The sequence below is a fragment of the Ascidiella aspersa genome, chromosome 6 (genome assembly GCF_963924565.1).
Source record: "Ascidiella aspersa chromosome 6, kaAscAspe10.2, whole genome shotgun sequence".
NCBI classification, from domain to species: domain Eukaryota; kingdom Metazoa; phylum Chordata; class Ascidiacea; order Phlebobranchia; family Ascidiidae; genus Ascidiella; species Ascidiella aspersa.
This window is the reverse complement of record NC_139452.1, coordinates 21,330,763-21,347,575: the sequence shown is the minus strand read 5'-3', so window position 1 is coordinate 21,347,575 and position 16,813 is coordinate 21,330,763. Positions and strand designations below refer to the sequence as shown.

The 16,813-nt window shown below is 35.9% G+C and overlaps 2 protein-coding genes across 2 annotated transcripts in view; one reads left to right on the top strand and one right to left on the bottom strand.

The window, feature by feature from the left end:
• The first annotated feature begins 6,915 nt into the window (after positions 1-6,915).
• LOC146140738 (sialin-like) lies at positions 6,916-13,722 on the top strand. Its single transcript, XM_083392688.1, has 7 exons — positions 6,916-7,173; positions 10,867-11,041; positions 11,630-11,763; positions 12,083-12,241; positions 12,526-12,766; positions 12,936-13,069; positions 13,567-13,722. Exons 1-7 carry the CDS (start codon positions 6,916-6,918, stop codon positions 13,720-13,722), a joined length of 1,257 nt encoding a protein of 418 aa, XP_083248814.1.
• Positions 13,723-15,852: 2,130 nt separating this feature from the next.
• Positions 15,853-16,813, bottom strand: part of LOC146140737 (uncharacterized) — a 34,883-nt gene continuing 33,922 nt past the window's right edge. The window contains exons 23-24 of the mRNA XM_083392687.1: positions 16,522-16,655; positions 15,853-16,011 (exon numbers count right to left, since the gene is read on the bottom strand). Of these exons, the coding sequence (XP_083248813.1) occupies positions 15,853-16,011; positions 16,522-16,655 (293 nt within the window). The remainder of the gene's footprint in view (positions 16,012-16,521; positions 16,656-16,813) is intronic.

Genomic DNA, 16,813 nt, shown 5'->3' with positions numbered 1-16,813 from the left:
ATAATCAACGAGATGGGAGAATTAGCTTTGACAGAACGCAATGAAACTCAACCTTTATTAAACCTAAAATCCATTAAAGAGGTAAGTGGTACGTTTTTGATTTAGTGTTATGATAACTCATTTGTATAGTTAAGAAGTGTTGCCTATATAGTCCAGTCAACAATGTGAACAAGTCAAACAAATTGCAACAGAATTATTCTATTGTTTTATGAGATGAAAGGTACCAGAACCTCGTCTAAAATATCCCCCCTCCAACAAATCGTGTTTAACACGCTATAATGAACATTTTCCTTTAGGTTAAAATATCAAAACGACTATAGTCAGTAGTCACTTGGGGTTGATCCCATACTGATCCCATAAAATCCGTACTCTTACAACGGAGTTATTTCAACGTTTAAGTTGTGAATGAAATACCGTTAGCTAAACGTTTGCATAAAATTTATAAATGTATAAAATAAAGTCACTCTTATATAACGTTTTACTTCGACTTATTTTACGGATATTATTGAACGTTGGAGTATTGACAAAAAAAAACGTTATTTAAACAATCGTAGGAAACATTTAAATATATTAGCTTCATTTTAACGTATGATAAACTCTTAGAAACGTTTTGCTTATGATCCTATAGGTTTTGTAAAAAAAAATGCGTTATTTAAAGGGTTTCAACAGAGAGATTTAAATTTCTTTGTTACGAAGTAACATTTAGATGTGTAGCTCACTTTAATTTTGGGGCAATTACGTTTAGAATCCTAACAGTTGGAATCGAGTTAATTTAACATTTAAGGTGCGAAAAAAACATTACCAAATTGATTGTTTGAAAAAATATAAGTGCCTTATAAATTGTATTTTTTCTTATTCAAGTGGTAAGTTTATGAAGCATATTGCATATAATCCACAATAGATATATGTTGCTGTACTTAAAGATATTATGTTCGTTAACCTTGCCTTGACATCAAACAAATCGTAATTTTTTTGTGCCCCGTGGGAAACAGCGCAATTGGCATGAATTGCCTCCTGCATGCACGCAACGACCTCCCACCCCGTCCCGCTTCGCTACCGCGCACATAATTTTACTCCACACGACGTCTGATTGGCCGATATGCGGATGACATCATCCCAATCGAGTTTGAACGTGTTTTGCGCGAACATTTGAACTTTGAGGAAGTGCAAGTCAGGGCAGCTTCGCGCTGGTTTAGGTTAATAGGCTAAGTTGTATTTCTTAGCTTCCTTAACAGGTTTCTATAGTTAAAATGGTGCAGACTGCAGTGTTGATTGAATGTGATGAATTTTGTGATGTTTATGAAAATATTGCAACTATAGGGTAGATCTAACGTTTGAAACAAGGTTTATTATAACTGTGGAAAGTTTGCATATCTGGGATATTGACAATGGATATATCGGCAAAAAGTGTCATTAAATAGAGACTATATTGTTGAATTTGGAGACTCCTGAACATTTTACATGTTCCCAATTCAGTCGGCTGCTAATCAAGGTAACGTTGTAATATTTTACCTAAATAGCATACTTAATAAATTTATTACATAACATGTATGATTTTTATTCATTTTATATAGGCAACAGATTTTTTTTAACACTTTAAAGACTTTATTCTTATATTTGAGTTGTGTCCAAACCGCTATTATAAGACACATGTTCATTGCTCCTTTCAGAATTTTGCACGTCCAAAATTTTTACCCACGCAGCATCCCTACTGCATTTAATTTTCTTTACTGCATTTAATGACAAATTGCTTAATTTAAAATATTTTTTAATGTAAGCATAAACAATGCCACTTTGATCAACTTTTACCCACAAGTAAACATTAGAATTTTTCAATATAATTACATGCAGTTTAAATATTGAAAAATATACACATCAAAAGCAATTTTGTATTGCACTATATGTTATAGATTTTAACTAAAATTTAAGGCAGATTTACAGGACTGCTTAACAGATTACGTTTATAACCAACTATATCACAGATTACGTTTCTTGCCAATCAGCTAAAAAGGCTTAAACAAAAAAATGTGTTAATTGTGTTGTGTGGCACTTTCTTCATAGGACAAAATATATTTGACAAAACCTGGTTATTTTTTTGTGTATTTATCCGATGAAATGGCTTAAAACTGCATTTTAGTTTTTTTTATATAATTTATCCCATATTGACCCTATAATTTAACTTTTTTTTTAAACTATCAAGATTACTTTATTAAATTTATAAAAAGGTAAAATGTTTTAAAATATGGATTGTTTTAAAAGCAGAAAGCTAATTGTAATCGACATTACGTTCAATGTGCAGTATAGGCCTATATAAAACCATAATTATTTGTAAACAACTTTTAGTTAAAACTATTTTTTTTCTTTTTGCAATACCAGTAAAAATCAACTATTAGCGGTTGGAAAAGAGAACATTCAACCCAAAGATATTCCTTAAGGTAAACTATACACAGTTGTCAATGTTTTTGTGCGAAACGGTACGCAATTCCAATGTAATCAAATATTTGCAAGCTTTTAGTATTGCGTTTATTATTTAAACAATTTATTATTTAAGCCAGGAAAATGACGCCACGTTATGACGTCAATAATATTCTACTGGCGGCCGTGAGAAAAATAAAGACTATCAATAGAGCCGTTACAGCTTAAAGGTTATGCATCCCTGACTTAAGCAAATAAATCGCTATCTGTTAGATATATATTTCTGAATTTCGCTATTTTATTTGCATTGTAACACAGAGTTATTCTTAGGAACATTGAGATGCCAGTATCCAGCAGCGATATGTCCTCATCCTGCACAGCAGTAGGCTATCCCCTACGTTGGATGAATCCGATTGAAAATGCCATTAATGAAGATTCGTTGGGCGGGACTAATATTTTTTTAGTTTACGTCAGATGTCACCTAATATGCCATCCAAACACGAATAATACCTCGGGTTCTACTGTTTCGTTACTTTTCTTAACTTTGATCTGTAATAAACTTTGGAAATACAACGTTGTGAGTACGTTTCTGGAAGTCTACACCAGGGGTCGGCACGCCCCGAGTCCGAATCAGCCTTTGTATTTCACCAATTTACGTAACTAAAATAAGGTGGATATTCCGCAATCTACTCTAGGGTCATGGAAAATATGCCACGAGCATATGCTATTCCACCTTAACAATTTACCGTTTATTGCCTTATCAGTTTCGAAATTTGGTAGTGCGCATGCCGCACACGTCGTACTCGGGTAGTTTTAGCTGGTCTTACTCGAGTCCCGAGTGCGACTCAGCAGCCCTGCTGTGATCTGACAACTAATTTATTTGTCTTTTTTGAAATATACTTCGATGCTTTTAAGCCAATACCTAAAAGGGTTAGCTACCAGTTTCGCTTTTTGTTGGTTTCTCAGTCGCACAAAAACACACGTGCTTACTTTTAATGTAGAACAGTGGTTCTCAACCTAATTGTGACGTAAGATTATGTTCAAGAGTAGACCGTTAACTCTGTGTTACACCACAATGCCGCAAATTACGGAACTGGCTAAGTTCTAAATTTGATGGACAAGCCGACACAAGCCGTCTTCAACATCTTGCTTTTTGCAATTGAGATATAAATTATAAATTTGTAATATATTTGGCAGACCGGCAGGAAAGTTAACGCGGACCGGCGGTTGAGAACCACTGATTAAGAATGCCCTGCGTAGTAAACATTATGCCAAAATTGGGCATTGTGACGTAATACACTGTTGGTAAACAACAAGTACGCCCACAAAAAATTATATTAAATACAATACAGTTAAGAAACTTATTTGCGACACGAACTGGAAATGTGTGCAACCATTTATTTAGCGCTAGTGTTAGTGATGTAATAGTAGGCTAATGTTAATGATGTGGTAGTGATGTAATGGTTACACTTTCTTCAGGTGGTATAACGTGAGCGTTAAATCAATTGAAGTGCCATAGAAAATCATCTTGCGTGCCACAAGTGACACGCGTGCCAAGGGGTTGCCGACCCCTGGTCTACACATTTACATCCTTATAACAATTTCGTACAACGTTATAGGAAAGTCAGTAATAAACGTTTGCTTTTTACGTTTGTTATATTCATCGTTTTGCAAACGGTAGTTAGAGTCTACACATTTCCGTACAACGTTATAGGAAAGTCAGAATTGACGTAATATATGTCGTTTCAAAAACGATGCTGGGAGTCTACACTTTACGGCAAAACAACCGTCCGGAACAATGTTATTGGTAGTTTAAATAGTCCAATAAAAAACGTTTTCGCAACGGTAAATTTTTTTGTGGGATACTAGTATGGACAATCAACCATTTGAGATAATTAAAAACCCCGAAATTGGCAAATGATGGCGTTATGAGATGAGAAATGTTCCTGCAAAATTATCGTATATAATACGAATTCATTAAGGGTGTGAATAACGTTGTTGCAGACTTCACGAGTCGCCCTCACTTGTGGGTGATGTGCTTTAGTCGTTTTTTTGTTTTACACTGTTTTATTTGTCTTTCTTGGCAGAAATTGTGATAATATCTCTGGAATTAGAGTTGATGTCACAATTTAATATCTAACTGTTGTATTGAACATATGGTTTTCGACCATGCGTTCTTACAACGTCACAATCCTCTAAAAGTGTCTGCTGCATTGTAGCTGGGCATTCGCCTTTGTCATTAAAAGTAGGAATACCTACAAGCGAGATCCTTTGTTAGCAAACTAAATGTATTTCAACAATCCTACGCAACCTGGCAATATGCATAAAAGGCAATTCAGAAGCGTTTTTTTACGTGTTACACCTGGTCGGCGTGGATGCAATTCTCTCCGATTTAATGTAAATCAGACAAAGGAACTGTTGAGGGGGACAAACTATTTTCCGATTTTACTTGAATCAGACAATAATATTTTCTGATTTATATCTTCTTAGATTTAACTTATAAGATAATCAGCTGGAACAGACCGGAACGGGTTCAGTTAAAATAAATGCTCAGGATGCGTAGGTTTAGCTGTTTATACGTCCTGTTATGACATTATTTATCTGGTGAAAATGTTATCGACGTTACGGCAAGAAAATAACCGTATCCTGCTTTCACCCCTGGATAAAGGTCGATTGAAAACTTTGTTGGCTGATTTAAATGTTGTTACATTTAACTTCTATTGGTCAAAATCATATTTACATTTCGGTTTAGGCTAAATCGGACCAAAAGATTTTTCGTCCAACCGGCACCCTATATCTGAAGCAATTAGTTTAGGATTTAGGTTTTTTTCACCTAGATTTCTTGCCCTAATATGAAAAGTCAAATCGAAAATAACGAAAAAACGCCTTTTCAATAAAAGCTCTGTACGCTGGAGTATATAAAATTTGGCTTGGGTCTATATCAGCGTTTCCCAACCTTTTTGACACTAGTGCCCCCTTGGGCTAAATATTACTTCATATCGCCCCCCTCATCTTGCTTTACAGTAAAGTATCATATCAATCGTTGTCTAACATAATATTGTCTGCACTTTTGTTTCGATAAGCTGTCCGTAATATTTTAGGTTGTCTAACATACATTCACTATAGGAATTTATGGATACATTAATTCACCAGGTTATGTCATTACAAGGAAATATTCAACTTTCTGCACCAATACTATCAGGGGTCGGCAACCTTTTCTTGTCACGGGCACCAATCAAACTCAGAAAGGTCTCTGTGGGCCGCACAAAACGTTAACTAAGAATTGTGTTATTGGAATGTTAGAACAACTGTGAATCAGGCGGACCTCGGATTTTTTTCATCCATACTACTAATGAAAAGTGTAATAAAGCTAGTTTGAGGAAACGCGATAACCTTAGTGTTTATAGATAATTCAGTGTTTGTTAAGCTCTTTAAGTCCTGGCGCACCTGGCGAGCGAAGCAAGCGCAATATATTTGGGGTATACCAACATTTCTTTTAAATTTCGTGCTAGTATTTATTACATTGCCGAAAAAAATAAAAAAATGTTGAAAAATGTATGTCTAATACTTTTGAATACGTTTTCCTTTTGTCCGCAACCGTAAAAAAGCGCTAATCTATTCCAAAGACAGCATTAAAACGTAAACAAACTGGACGTATAAAGATCATTGGCGCGAAGCGCGAAATTTTTTTGCCCGTACTAAGTTAAAATCGTCAAAATGTATTTAAAATGGACTCGTGTCAAGTTGTCAAAGAGGTGGCGGGCCGTAAGTTGGCGACCCCTGCTTTAAATATACAAACATTTTTCCGGGTATAAAACTGTGAAACGCAACAACAACCAACAACTTTACATAAGAAAGTCAATTATTACGTAACAATGGTCGGAAAACTACTACAAGTTCGCAGTACAAAAGTTGCCATTTAAGGTTAAAAGTTACCTACAGTCCTGTTTGTTACTATTTTCATGTTAACTTTTTATAAAATTTAGCCTATAAGTACTTTTATGTAACGCCCCCTTATGTGCATTCAGCGCCCCCCCAAATTAGAAACAGACCCAAAACGCCCCCTTGTAACTCGCCAACACCCACAAGGGGGCGGTGCCGTCCACAAGGGCCCACGTTGGGAACCTCTGGTCTATATAGTTTAATTTTGTCCTCCCTGGTGAAAGAATCTATAAGTTATTAGCTTTTATATCTTTACATATTTTTCATAACTATAAATAGTAATGATTTCTAGGAAAACACCCCTGGTTGTTACGTCAAGACTCGCTACATCTTGGTTATAATCCAGTTCTTTGGAATGATCAATTTAATGTTTTTAAGAAACAACATAGCAATCGCTATCGTTGCTATGGTGACAATAAACCAATCCCTGGTGGCAAATATCAACTCGACGAGCCCATGCCCTGACAGAGGAAAAAATGCAAGCATTTCAGTTCAAACGGTAAGCGAAAAACATCCATGAATGTGGTTTTATTTTTTTTCTGATTATGCAGTGTAAATATGTCAACAGTAAATTACTTACAGTACGGTGAATTCAACTGGAACTCGGCACAACAAGGTCTTGTATTGGGTTGTTATTATTATGGGTATGTTTTGTCCAATATTCCTGGCGCCTGGCTTTTCAAACGGTTTGGCATGAAGTACACTGTTGGAATATTGACTTTGATGGCGTCAGTACTCACTGCGTGTATCCCATTTGTTGCCTACTTCAGCTTCGTTCTTCTTGTCATCGTACGAATATCAATTGGCTTGCTACAGGTATATAGGATGACATGAATTTGTTATAACTGGATGAGCATTTGTCGAATAGAGTTACTATCACTATTAGAAAATACGACAAACTATATAGTTACTATAGTCACTTGACCAAGCTGTCTGCGATTTATATATATATATGCAGTGGTGGGATTCAGCCGGTTCGCACCGGTTCTATAGAACCGTCTCGCGGAATTTTATGAGATAAGCGAACCGGTTAGCATTACTGGTTACTGTCAATGCATTTTTGCATCTGATTCCATACATAGATTTTTGAGATCCCAAGTAGCTCACGTGTTTTTTTTTTTAATGTGCAATGGTCGCACCTAACGGTCATAAATTGTGTTAATTTTTTAATTATTACAAGGCAGGAGACAACTGCTGCTTTTTAGTGTGGCTGTTAGCAGTGAAAGGATTCAGCCGGTTCGCAGTTCGCACCATTCGCTGGAACCTGGGGTTGTATCCTGTTTTTGCAACTACTTCAATTCTTTCACGGAAAATAGGACTTTTGTAACAGAACCGGCGGAAATATATTACTTTTGTGATAGAACCGGCTGACAAAAAAAATTAATCCCACGACTATATATGTATATATGTTTTAAGCAAAGGTGCACATCTGTAATTAAATAGGTTTTGACTTAATTATGATTTGATTTTAGAGGTATTCGTACATTGAGTCAGGGCTGCGGAGTCGCAGTCGGACTCGGGTAGTTTTACATATAGTCTTACTCGAGTCACGACTCCGACTCCGCATCCCTGGATCGATTAATGAATTATATGACATCCCTATAAGTGGATTCCTGTATATCCACCGTATATTAGGTACGGAATTGGCAAAATACAGGCCATAGAGTCTGAGCCGGACACTTGGACTCAACAAAATCGCACATTTTGCTGGATTCGGACTCGGGAGTTAGACTTTGGTTATATTTTAACCGACGCCACAGCCTTGCATTCAGCAAGATACAAAATTAGTTTTGCCAAACCGGTTGTAGCTTTGCAATTTCCATTAGGTAAAACAAAATTTCGTACTGATAAGAATAAGTAATAAGATATACGGTATTAGGATTTGTTTAACTGAAACAAAACGAACAAACTGTTGTTGCGTTTTGGTTTGAAAGAAAGCACAAAATTACTACTTGATTATCTGGGTTAGCAATTGTCATACCTAATTAAAAAATAGTTTTGAGTGAAAAAAACATTCAAAATAATTAACGGAAGTTTTATCATTACGGGTATATATTGCCTTGTTTAGAGTAGAAATAGCTTGTGTCCTGTTACGACCCCGGTGTTTATGTCGTCTGGAGCCTATGTTTTTGGTAGGTGTAACCTTTGGCGAGGGGTAATGGGGCAGGAGGCAGACTAAATGGAGCTCGAAATTTCCCTTCAGGTTGGTCAAGCACGTATTTATGAAAACACAAGAAAAAACCTATAAACGGTGGTCCTGGTGAACGCCGCTGGGAGTGAGTGAGAATGAATGCTGGTTCTCGGTCAGGTTGCACCATAAATGACTCGACAATGAAAACGTGCCGCCTTGATTTGTTGTGGAAAAGCGTTCGCAGATGGATTTATTCTGGTTATCAATCGTTCTACTATTCTCTTGACATGACTATTTTCATACTCAGGACGTTGCGTTACTTTTGTTAAAAAAACTACATGTACCGGCATTATTATACAATGATGAGCACCAGGGCTTACAATGAAATGACATGAGCTCATTTCCATTCTAAATATTGTAAATTAACCAACATTCAATTGCGCTTCAATTAATGAATGCGAAGCTAAAACAGATGATAATTTGGTGCTGTCAACTGCAATGTTGTGACAGAAACATTTCGACATGACATGCTTCTCACAACTGACGCTTAAAATACTAAGTTGGCAATGACATTGTTAAATTCAAGGAAATAATATGCAAGGAAGGATATGGCGAAATGAACAAAAATGGCGAACGCACAACGTTATAGGCGAAACATTCTTTCTCACAAGGATTTACACAAACTGAACTGGAGATTCCCAGACGGCAAATCAAGCAACCAAGTAGAGTAATATACCGTATTGTTATTAACCGGAAATAGAAAATATCCCCAAAGGATGCAAGAGTTCACCGAAGAGCCGATGCTTTTAGTGACTATCATCTACCAGCATCCACTATCAAATTAATACTCTGTCGGTTCACTAAACATATATTAAGTACCGTACCTAAAGTACTTATTTTACTAAGAATAAGTTATCCGAAAGAAAATTAATTTTATGCAACGCGAAGTGGAATAATATTAAATCTTTGTACTTTTCAACTGCAATAAAAGTTGGGGCATTCAAAAAGAAAAAATATTTAAGCTTGGATGACACCCAGAATGGAAATCAATCGTAGAACAAAACGAATTAAAACTAAAGTGCTTATAGCACCGAGTGTAAACAAATCCAGAACAAAATATGCAAAATACCAATAAAGCGAAGAGGTTAAAAATATGCTCGAATCATCTGAAGGGCGTTGCTAGATAGATTGAAAAAAGAATCTAGGACAAAAGGGAAATGCTAACACGCGTTACAAGAACACAAAGCGACTTTGTGGTAACTATAGCCTACCCAACCCATAACTACTATATAGTTACAAAAATGGCATATAAATAAAATATATATGTGCGAAGCAAAATCAGTGGGCTAAACACTTCAAAGAAATGCTAAACAGGCCAGACCCAGTAAAACAAGAAAAGCTTACCTAGCCAAATCTAGCCTAAATTCCATTCATCCCTAGACAGATAAAAGCTGACCTAAAAACATCAACAAAATTGCTTTTAATAGCATTTAGGAAATCAACATAAAACCAACACTATTCCAGAAGACTTGATATGTCTAAATATTTAAATCCCCCCAAAACAACCTTGAAAGATAAGAAATAAAGGGGTGGGGTAACACTCTTATTGATCCCCTGTTTTATCTGGTGTCCTTCTAGGAATAATATAAATACACTCCAACTGATAAAGAAATACATGAAGAAAAGGCTGGGTTTGGACAAAACAGATGTATAGACGAGATATTTGCATTACGCAACATTATTGAGTAATGCTTGGAATGGAACACACTTCTATTCATTAACTTTGAAGATTGTCCAAAGGGTTTTCACTGTGTTCACGACAAAGCATTGTGAAATGTGTGACACTCAAAAAAAAAAAAAAAAATATATATATTTCTCCGGCACCAAACAAACGGCTGACAACCTAGAAATACCAGTGGACCTTATACTTGCCGTACTTAAAGGACGTTTACTGCGTACAAGTATTAGCCAACCTTACTCCAGCATGGGACCACCAAAGGTTAAAACCGTTATCTTAAATACTTATTCCCAATTAACTGAACTTAACATAAATACCATTAAGACCCAATTTATGCTGAAACCCTCTACCAGAAATATAATAAGCGTAAATAACTAGCTAAAATGTCGGACGTGATTTTTAATTGGAAAGGTCTTATCAGCAAACAACTTTATTTTTGTGGTATTTATTGTTAGCCTTGTTTCAACGGCATTTTACCTCAATAAGCATATCAAAGGGGCCATTTTTTAATGCTAAATGGAATGGCCGCTGTCCATGCGGTACTGAATGCATTTTGGTTGATTGAATGTTAAAATTTGTGTTTAATATGTAATTACTGTACAATGTGTGTTATATTAAAGGCATAAAATACGCTTTGTAGGGTTCTTTTTCCCCATCGGCAATAGGTTCTTGGAGTGCTTGGAGTCCCCCATGTGAACGTAGTTTGTTTATATCAGTGGTTTGCTCCGGAGGAACTTTGGGAGTAGTTCTTAACCTCGTCGTTTTTGGGATATTAGCTAAAAAACTTGGTTGGCAAGCAATATTTTATGTAACAGGTAAAGTGGAAATCTGGTGATATAAAATAGTGAATGCCGCTATAAATATGTGTTTCAAAATGTAATCTTGGAATTACACTGTATACCTTTAAAATATCAAGAAGGTTTGTGTACGGTACCAGTTTTTGTAGTTTGGTTTACCAATTAGCAATATCAGAGCAAGCGCGGGTCTAAGATTTTTGGTTTGGGGACAATTAAAGTTTTTGAGAGAAGACGTTACAAAGTTACGTCAAGGCATGACGTCAAAAAGTAGTCACCTTATGAAACACCACTTCATTTGTTTATTTCGTTAAAGATTTGGAGAGATTTTGCTTGCAATACAGAGTGTGGACTATAAAAATGTTGTGGATTTGCGCAAAGCGAAAGCACACCTTTATTTCGTTTAGGTTGATAAAACTTGGGGTTCGATGAAACGCACGATGATTTTTGGGCTCCAACGATTTTTGACTTGGAATTTACTTGCTCTGTTAATGACGTGACTTGTCATTTACACAAAACACTTGTCTTGGACAAATTATTTTGCAAGCGACTTGACGAGGACTTACGTCATTTTAAAGTTCAACAAACAAACTCATTTTGTCGGTTCAGGTGGTGCTGGAGTGCTATGGAGCTTAGTTTGGATGTGTCTTGTTCATAATTATCCAGAAAATCATCCAAGAATATCAAAACAGGAAAAACAATTCATCCAACAAACAACTCGTCAAACTAACCAAACAAAAGAGGTGCGGCTTAAGATTTTTTTTAATTTTTCTGTTTGAAGTAAGCCATTTTGCACATGATTTCTTATGTTAGAGTTCTATACATTCCACGGCAACCAATAACGTTTATAAATATTGAACACAAACCGATTTTCACTTATTAATTTATTCTTTGTTATGGTTTATGCTTGAATTTAGCATTCTAAGATTTGTTTTGCATATCATTATAATGGCGGCATAATGGTAGGTTAATTGCCAAATGTAATGCTTTTGGTGCTTTCCACCAGAAGTTTTCATAGTCGTTGTTCGAAGAGATTAAGTATGGTGTGCATTATTTTCTAAGAAATTTGAAGGATCCTCGCCCCCTTGGAAGTATGTGGCAACTTCCCTTCCTCTATGGGCAACTTGTGTTGCATTGTTTTCCAGCAGTTGGGGAAATTATATCATGATAAATTTGCTTCCTACATATGTGGCAACTGTACTCAACTTTGATATTACTGCGGTTTGTTCTTTATAGTTGTGCCAACTTTACATGTCGACACGTTCTAAACTAGAAGTTCTATTTAAGTTTCATTTTTATCGTAGGAATATCTGTAGTAACTAAGCTTAATTAAGTTCGTTTTCCAATAGCCGCTTTATTTGTTTTACTTTGAATATTACGTTCACTATTAATAGCGTTGCAAAAACACTGAAATATAGCAAAAAAAGTGTTACCGGTACTTCGTCTTACACCAAAAGTCGCTTATATTGTAAGTTGCATAGACGTTTTGTAGGTTTTATATACAGAGTGGCTACCTCTCCGCATTACCTTACATCAATAAATTAACAATGATGGTGATCGCCGGGTATGCCAACAGTCTCGCAATAAACAAAACCAACATATCAATTGGAGTTTTAAGAAAAATCAACCAGACCTTGTCTCTTCTAACGACCGCAATATTCGTTATTCTGGTGGGTTACGTTGGATGCAATGCGACTGCCGCTGTAGCCTTCTTTTGCATCGCGGCTGGGGCTAACGCATTAACAAGTAAGAGATTTGAAGCGATTTAAAGCGAACGCTACGATTGAAGTAAATCATGATTTACTTATCGATACAAGGGTGTTTTTTCGTGTATTTTGTTAAGTGTAAGCTTAATGAAACGATTTATACAAATATAAATCAAGTTGTTTTGCCAATAAACATTTGTTTTTGTTAGTTACCGGTTGTTTCGCGAACACAGGCGACATAGCTCCACGCTACAGTGAGATAATATTCGGCATATGTAATACATTCGGAAACCTTTCTGGATTTCTTTCTCCTCAAATCGCCGGATTTATTCTTCTCGGTAATGTAAGTGGCGTTTCAAAACTGCAGGAAGAGATCCCATTAGAAATTTTTAACAACCACAAAGCAAGGCTGTGGAGTCGGGGTCGGACTTCAGTACCAAATTTCATAAGTCCGCAAACTGTTAATTATAAGGTGGAATAGCATATTGTGTTATACTTTCCAACCACGTGAATGCTGAATATTTCAAATAATAATATGAAAATTCTGTATAGTGTATAGGCTACTCTAATTTATACTTCAGATGTTAAACAAAATCTTCCGACAACAAAAGTTCAAATGTGTCTAAAAATTTTTTAAAGTGATTATGTAATTTAACATTACAAATCCAATTTATTTACCTGAGTCGTGTAGACTGTAGAATGTACTTCTTCTTGCTTTCTTCCAAGTTTCCATATAGCCATACAATTATGTACCACAAAGTCGTTAGAAAATTTTTCTATGTTTTATTGATAAATCACTGTTTACATGTCATGCAGAAGTTTATGTCTATATTTTTTTAGAACTCCATTGGACAATGGCAAATAGTGTTTTGGGTCTCGGCTGGTGTGGAAGTGTTTGGAACTGTGTTCTACTTAATGTTTGCATCAGGAGAAGAGCAGAAATGGGCCAAGAAAAATCCGGAATCCCAGGAGATTTCTAGAGACTTGATAGAATGAGTAATTTGTCCCACGCATGATTTGTGTTCACTTAATGCGTTTTTGGTTGTAAAGCGACACTTGCTATGTACTTTAGAATAAAACCTTGTTCTTCCAAATGTAACTAAACCAATTAAAAATGTTTGCCTACGCTTTGTAGTTGTATCCTTCGTCGATTTAACTCCCATGTTAAATCTATAGTGCTAATCAGAATAAACCTGATTACACGCTACTTTATTTCACTAAATCACTTTCTTATAACAGTCTTTTCGAAATTTCTGTAGGTTATTTACAAGTTGTAATTCCTTAATTTATTAAGTTGCAATATTCAATAATATATCGGCAAATATTCCGCGAGGTCAAACGAGGCTGGTACTTCCAGTCTGTCAATAATTTACTCACTCAGTTGGTAATATTCTGTTGAATGAGCTTACCAATAAGTTTAGTTGTAGTACCTGCTGCAGTTGGTGCGAGGTTTTTCAACCGTGGCCCGTCCCACAGCCCCCTACCACGAGCATAAACTAAATTTAATACTGGTTTCAATCAAAGTGTCAAAAAAGATGAATTATCTTTTATTCGTACGTTTAGTCATCTTATATTCTTATTTTGTTTACATTGAAAGCTAATTTAAATGCCAATTTGCTTAATTGTTCACCGAAATAGTTTTAAACAATAAGTAGACGTTTTGACCAGAGCGGATTTCCTTTTAAGTTTTTGTTAAGCGTTGTACCTTTAATACGTCTGATTACTTTCACGTGTTTCATTGCTTTGTTTCAGTCTGTATGAGTCATTAAAATTCTGATCTTTGCTTGTATTTGGCATTAACCAGAAATCGGTTATGACTCATGCGGGTTGTGGTGTGGCAAAATACGCGGCCTAGTATGCTTCTGGACACAGCTGTTTTAACTATGTAGGCCTTATTGGTTCCCAATTCAAAAAAACGCTCTGAGGAAAAGGGTTTGCTAAAGATGGGACATGGCGGCTTTAAAGGCACAATCCCGATATCAATGCAGACCAAGCCTCAATACTATTATTTCTTTTTAATTTCTCAGTCACGTCGATAGACCTTATCGGAGTTATGGGCAACCTACATCATCTCCGTCTTTTTTGCTGTCAGTCTCAGCAGTATATACCGTATATGCTTAGAATCAGTGCCTTCTTGTTGAAAATTAATGAAAAGATATTCGAAATGCTCAAAATGATACCAACTTATGTATTGCTTTAATATTCCTACTGCATTTAGAAGTGTTTGGCCATACTCTGCGCCTCTGTGCCATCTGAAAAAAGTATCCAAATCAGAAAATCCGGAAATAAATCTGGTTAACTTACAGAAATCCGGTTAACTTACGTGGTGTGTGTTTTTTCTGGCCAAAGAACTTTCAACCCGCCAACCAGCACTCTCTAGTCCAGTGGTTCTCAAACTTAAAAAAAAAAAATCGCAGCGGTCCCTTAGCAATGTTTTAAATTGCTCACGGTCTACTTTTATGTCCCACAATTAGGCCTATGTACGTCGTACGGCATAGTTATTATTATTGTGTTTGCCAAGCTTGGTTTGAAAAAGTAAGTTGCCTGGAAATTTTATTGCAAAAAATGGTCTTTTTTACGATCGTCGTGTTGTTTTTTTGTTAGGTGCTTCGCGGTCCCAGAAAACTCACGGACCCCTGTTTGACAATCACTGATCTAGTCTATTGTCCTTAGTTAAAATGAGTTGTTAACAATGGTGCACCGCATCCTTAAATCTGTCTTAATAGCCAATGTTTATAAAACAATACGCCGATTGTCAAAACAATAATTCTTTACAGATTGTGTCACAGTTTATCAATGACCATATAAGTGGAATATCACGAGAAAAGTAAGTAAGTATTCAAGAAAGTTAATGCAAAAAGTAAGGCTGCTTGGATTGCCGGGGAGGATACTAATACGAGACCAAATATACATTTTAACCCGTAAAAGCAATATAATTTTTAACTAAATATGTTTAAAAGCATTTTTGCATGGCGTCGATGTTTCCGGGAATTTATATTTAAAAGTAACATAAATGGCATCATAATGACCCTATTCAATTGACATTTTTTGCCGATTTAGAATAGATAAAGGATTAAATTTTCGTTGGAAAATTGCAACAGAACAAATAAATCACGTCCTGAAACTTCACTGCAACGGTAGAAGGTTGCAACGCTCTTGGTCATCCTGTTTTTTCTTGGCCCATTTCTGTTCTTCTCCTGATGCAAACATTAAGTAGAATACAGTTCCAAACACTTCCACACTAGCCGACACCCAAAATATTGTTTGCCAGTTTTCAAAGGAATTCTGAAAAATATATATATTTGCAATACGGAGACAGGTGCGTCAAACAAATATTATTTGTGTGGCGCACACAATTATATGAGGTTTTACTAAAAAGAATAACTATATAAGGTCCTACTAGAACAGGGGTTCTTTTTTACCGCGGACCCCTATATTTTTGTGCTTTACGTGCACCATTGTAGGCAAGAAATTTACAAAAATGTTGTCATAAATTTCGGTCACAATACAAATAGAATTTTAGAAATATTCTGATGATTTATGTAATTACTGCTTAAATATACACTAATATTTCAACTTGGACTTCATAAACGCCCTAAAATTAATTCACGGATCCCCAAGGGGTCCGTGGACCCCAGTTAAAGAACCCCTATACTATAGAAGAATCCAAGTTCGGCCACGATTTTAGAGAACATAAGCTTGTTAAGGTATAATTATTATCCGATTCTATCTTATCCAACTAACAATAAGTCATAAAAGTTTTTTTACTTTAAACTGCTATTACCCTTCACTTACGCCGTTGAAAAGAATAAGTCCGATCACTTGAGGTGTGACGAATCCGGCAATATTTCCAATTGTGTTGCAAACGCCCAGCGTTATTCCCCCGAAACGAGGCGCTATGTCCACTGTGTTAGCCACACAACCAGAAACTATTAAACACGCCAAAACTTTTAGTTCGGAAGTTACATTGATGTAATTCAGCTTATTTGGAAATATAGTGTTTTTAAATGAAACTGAAATATTCTTGAGATATATGTCCTTAAGGAAACATATTTCTGAAGATACAGTCGAATGGTTACGTCATAGT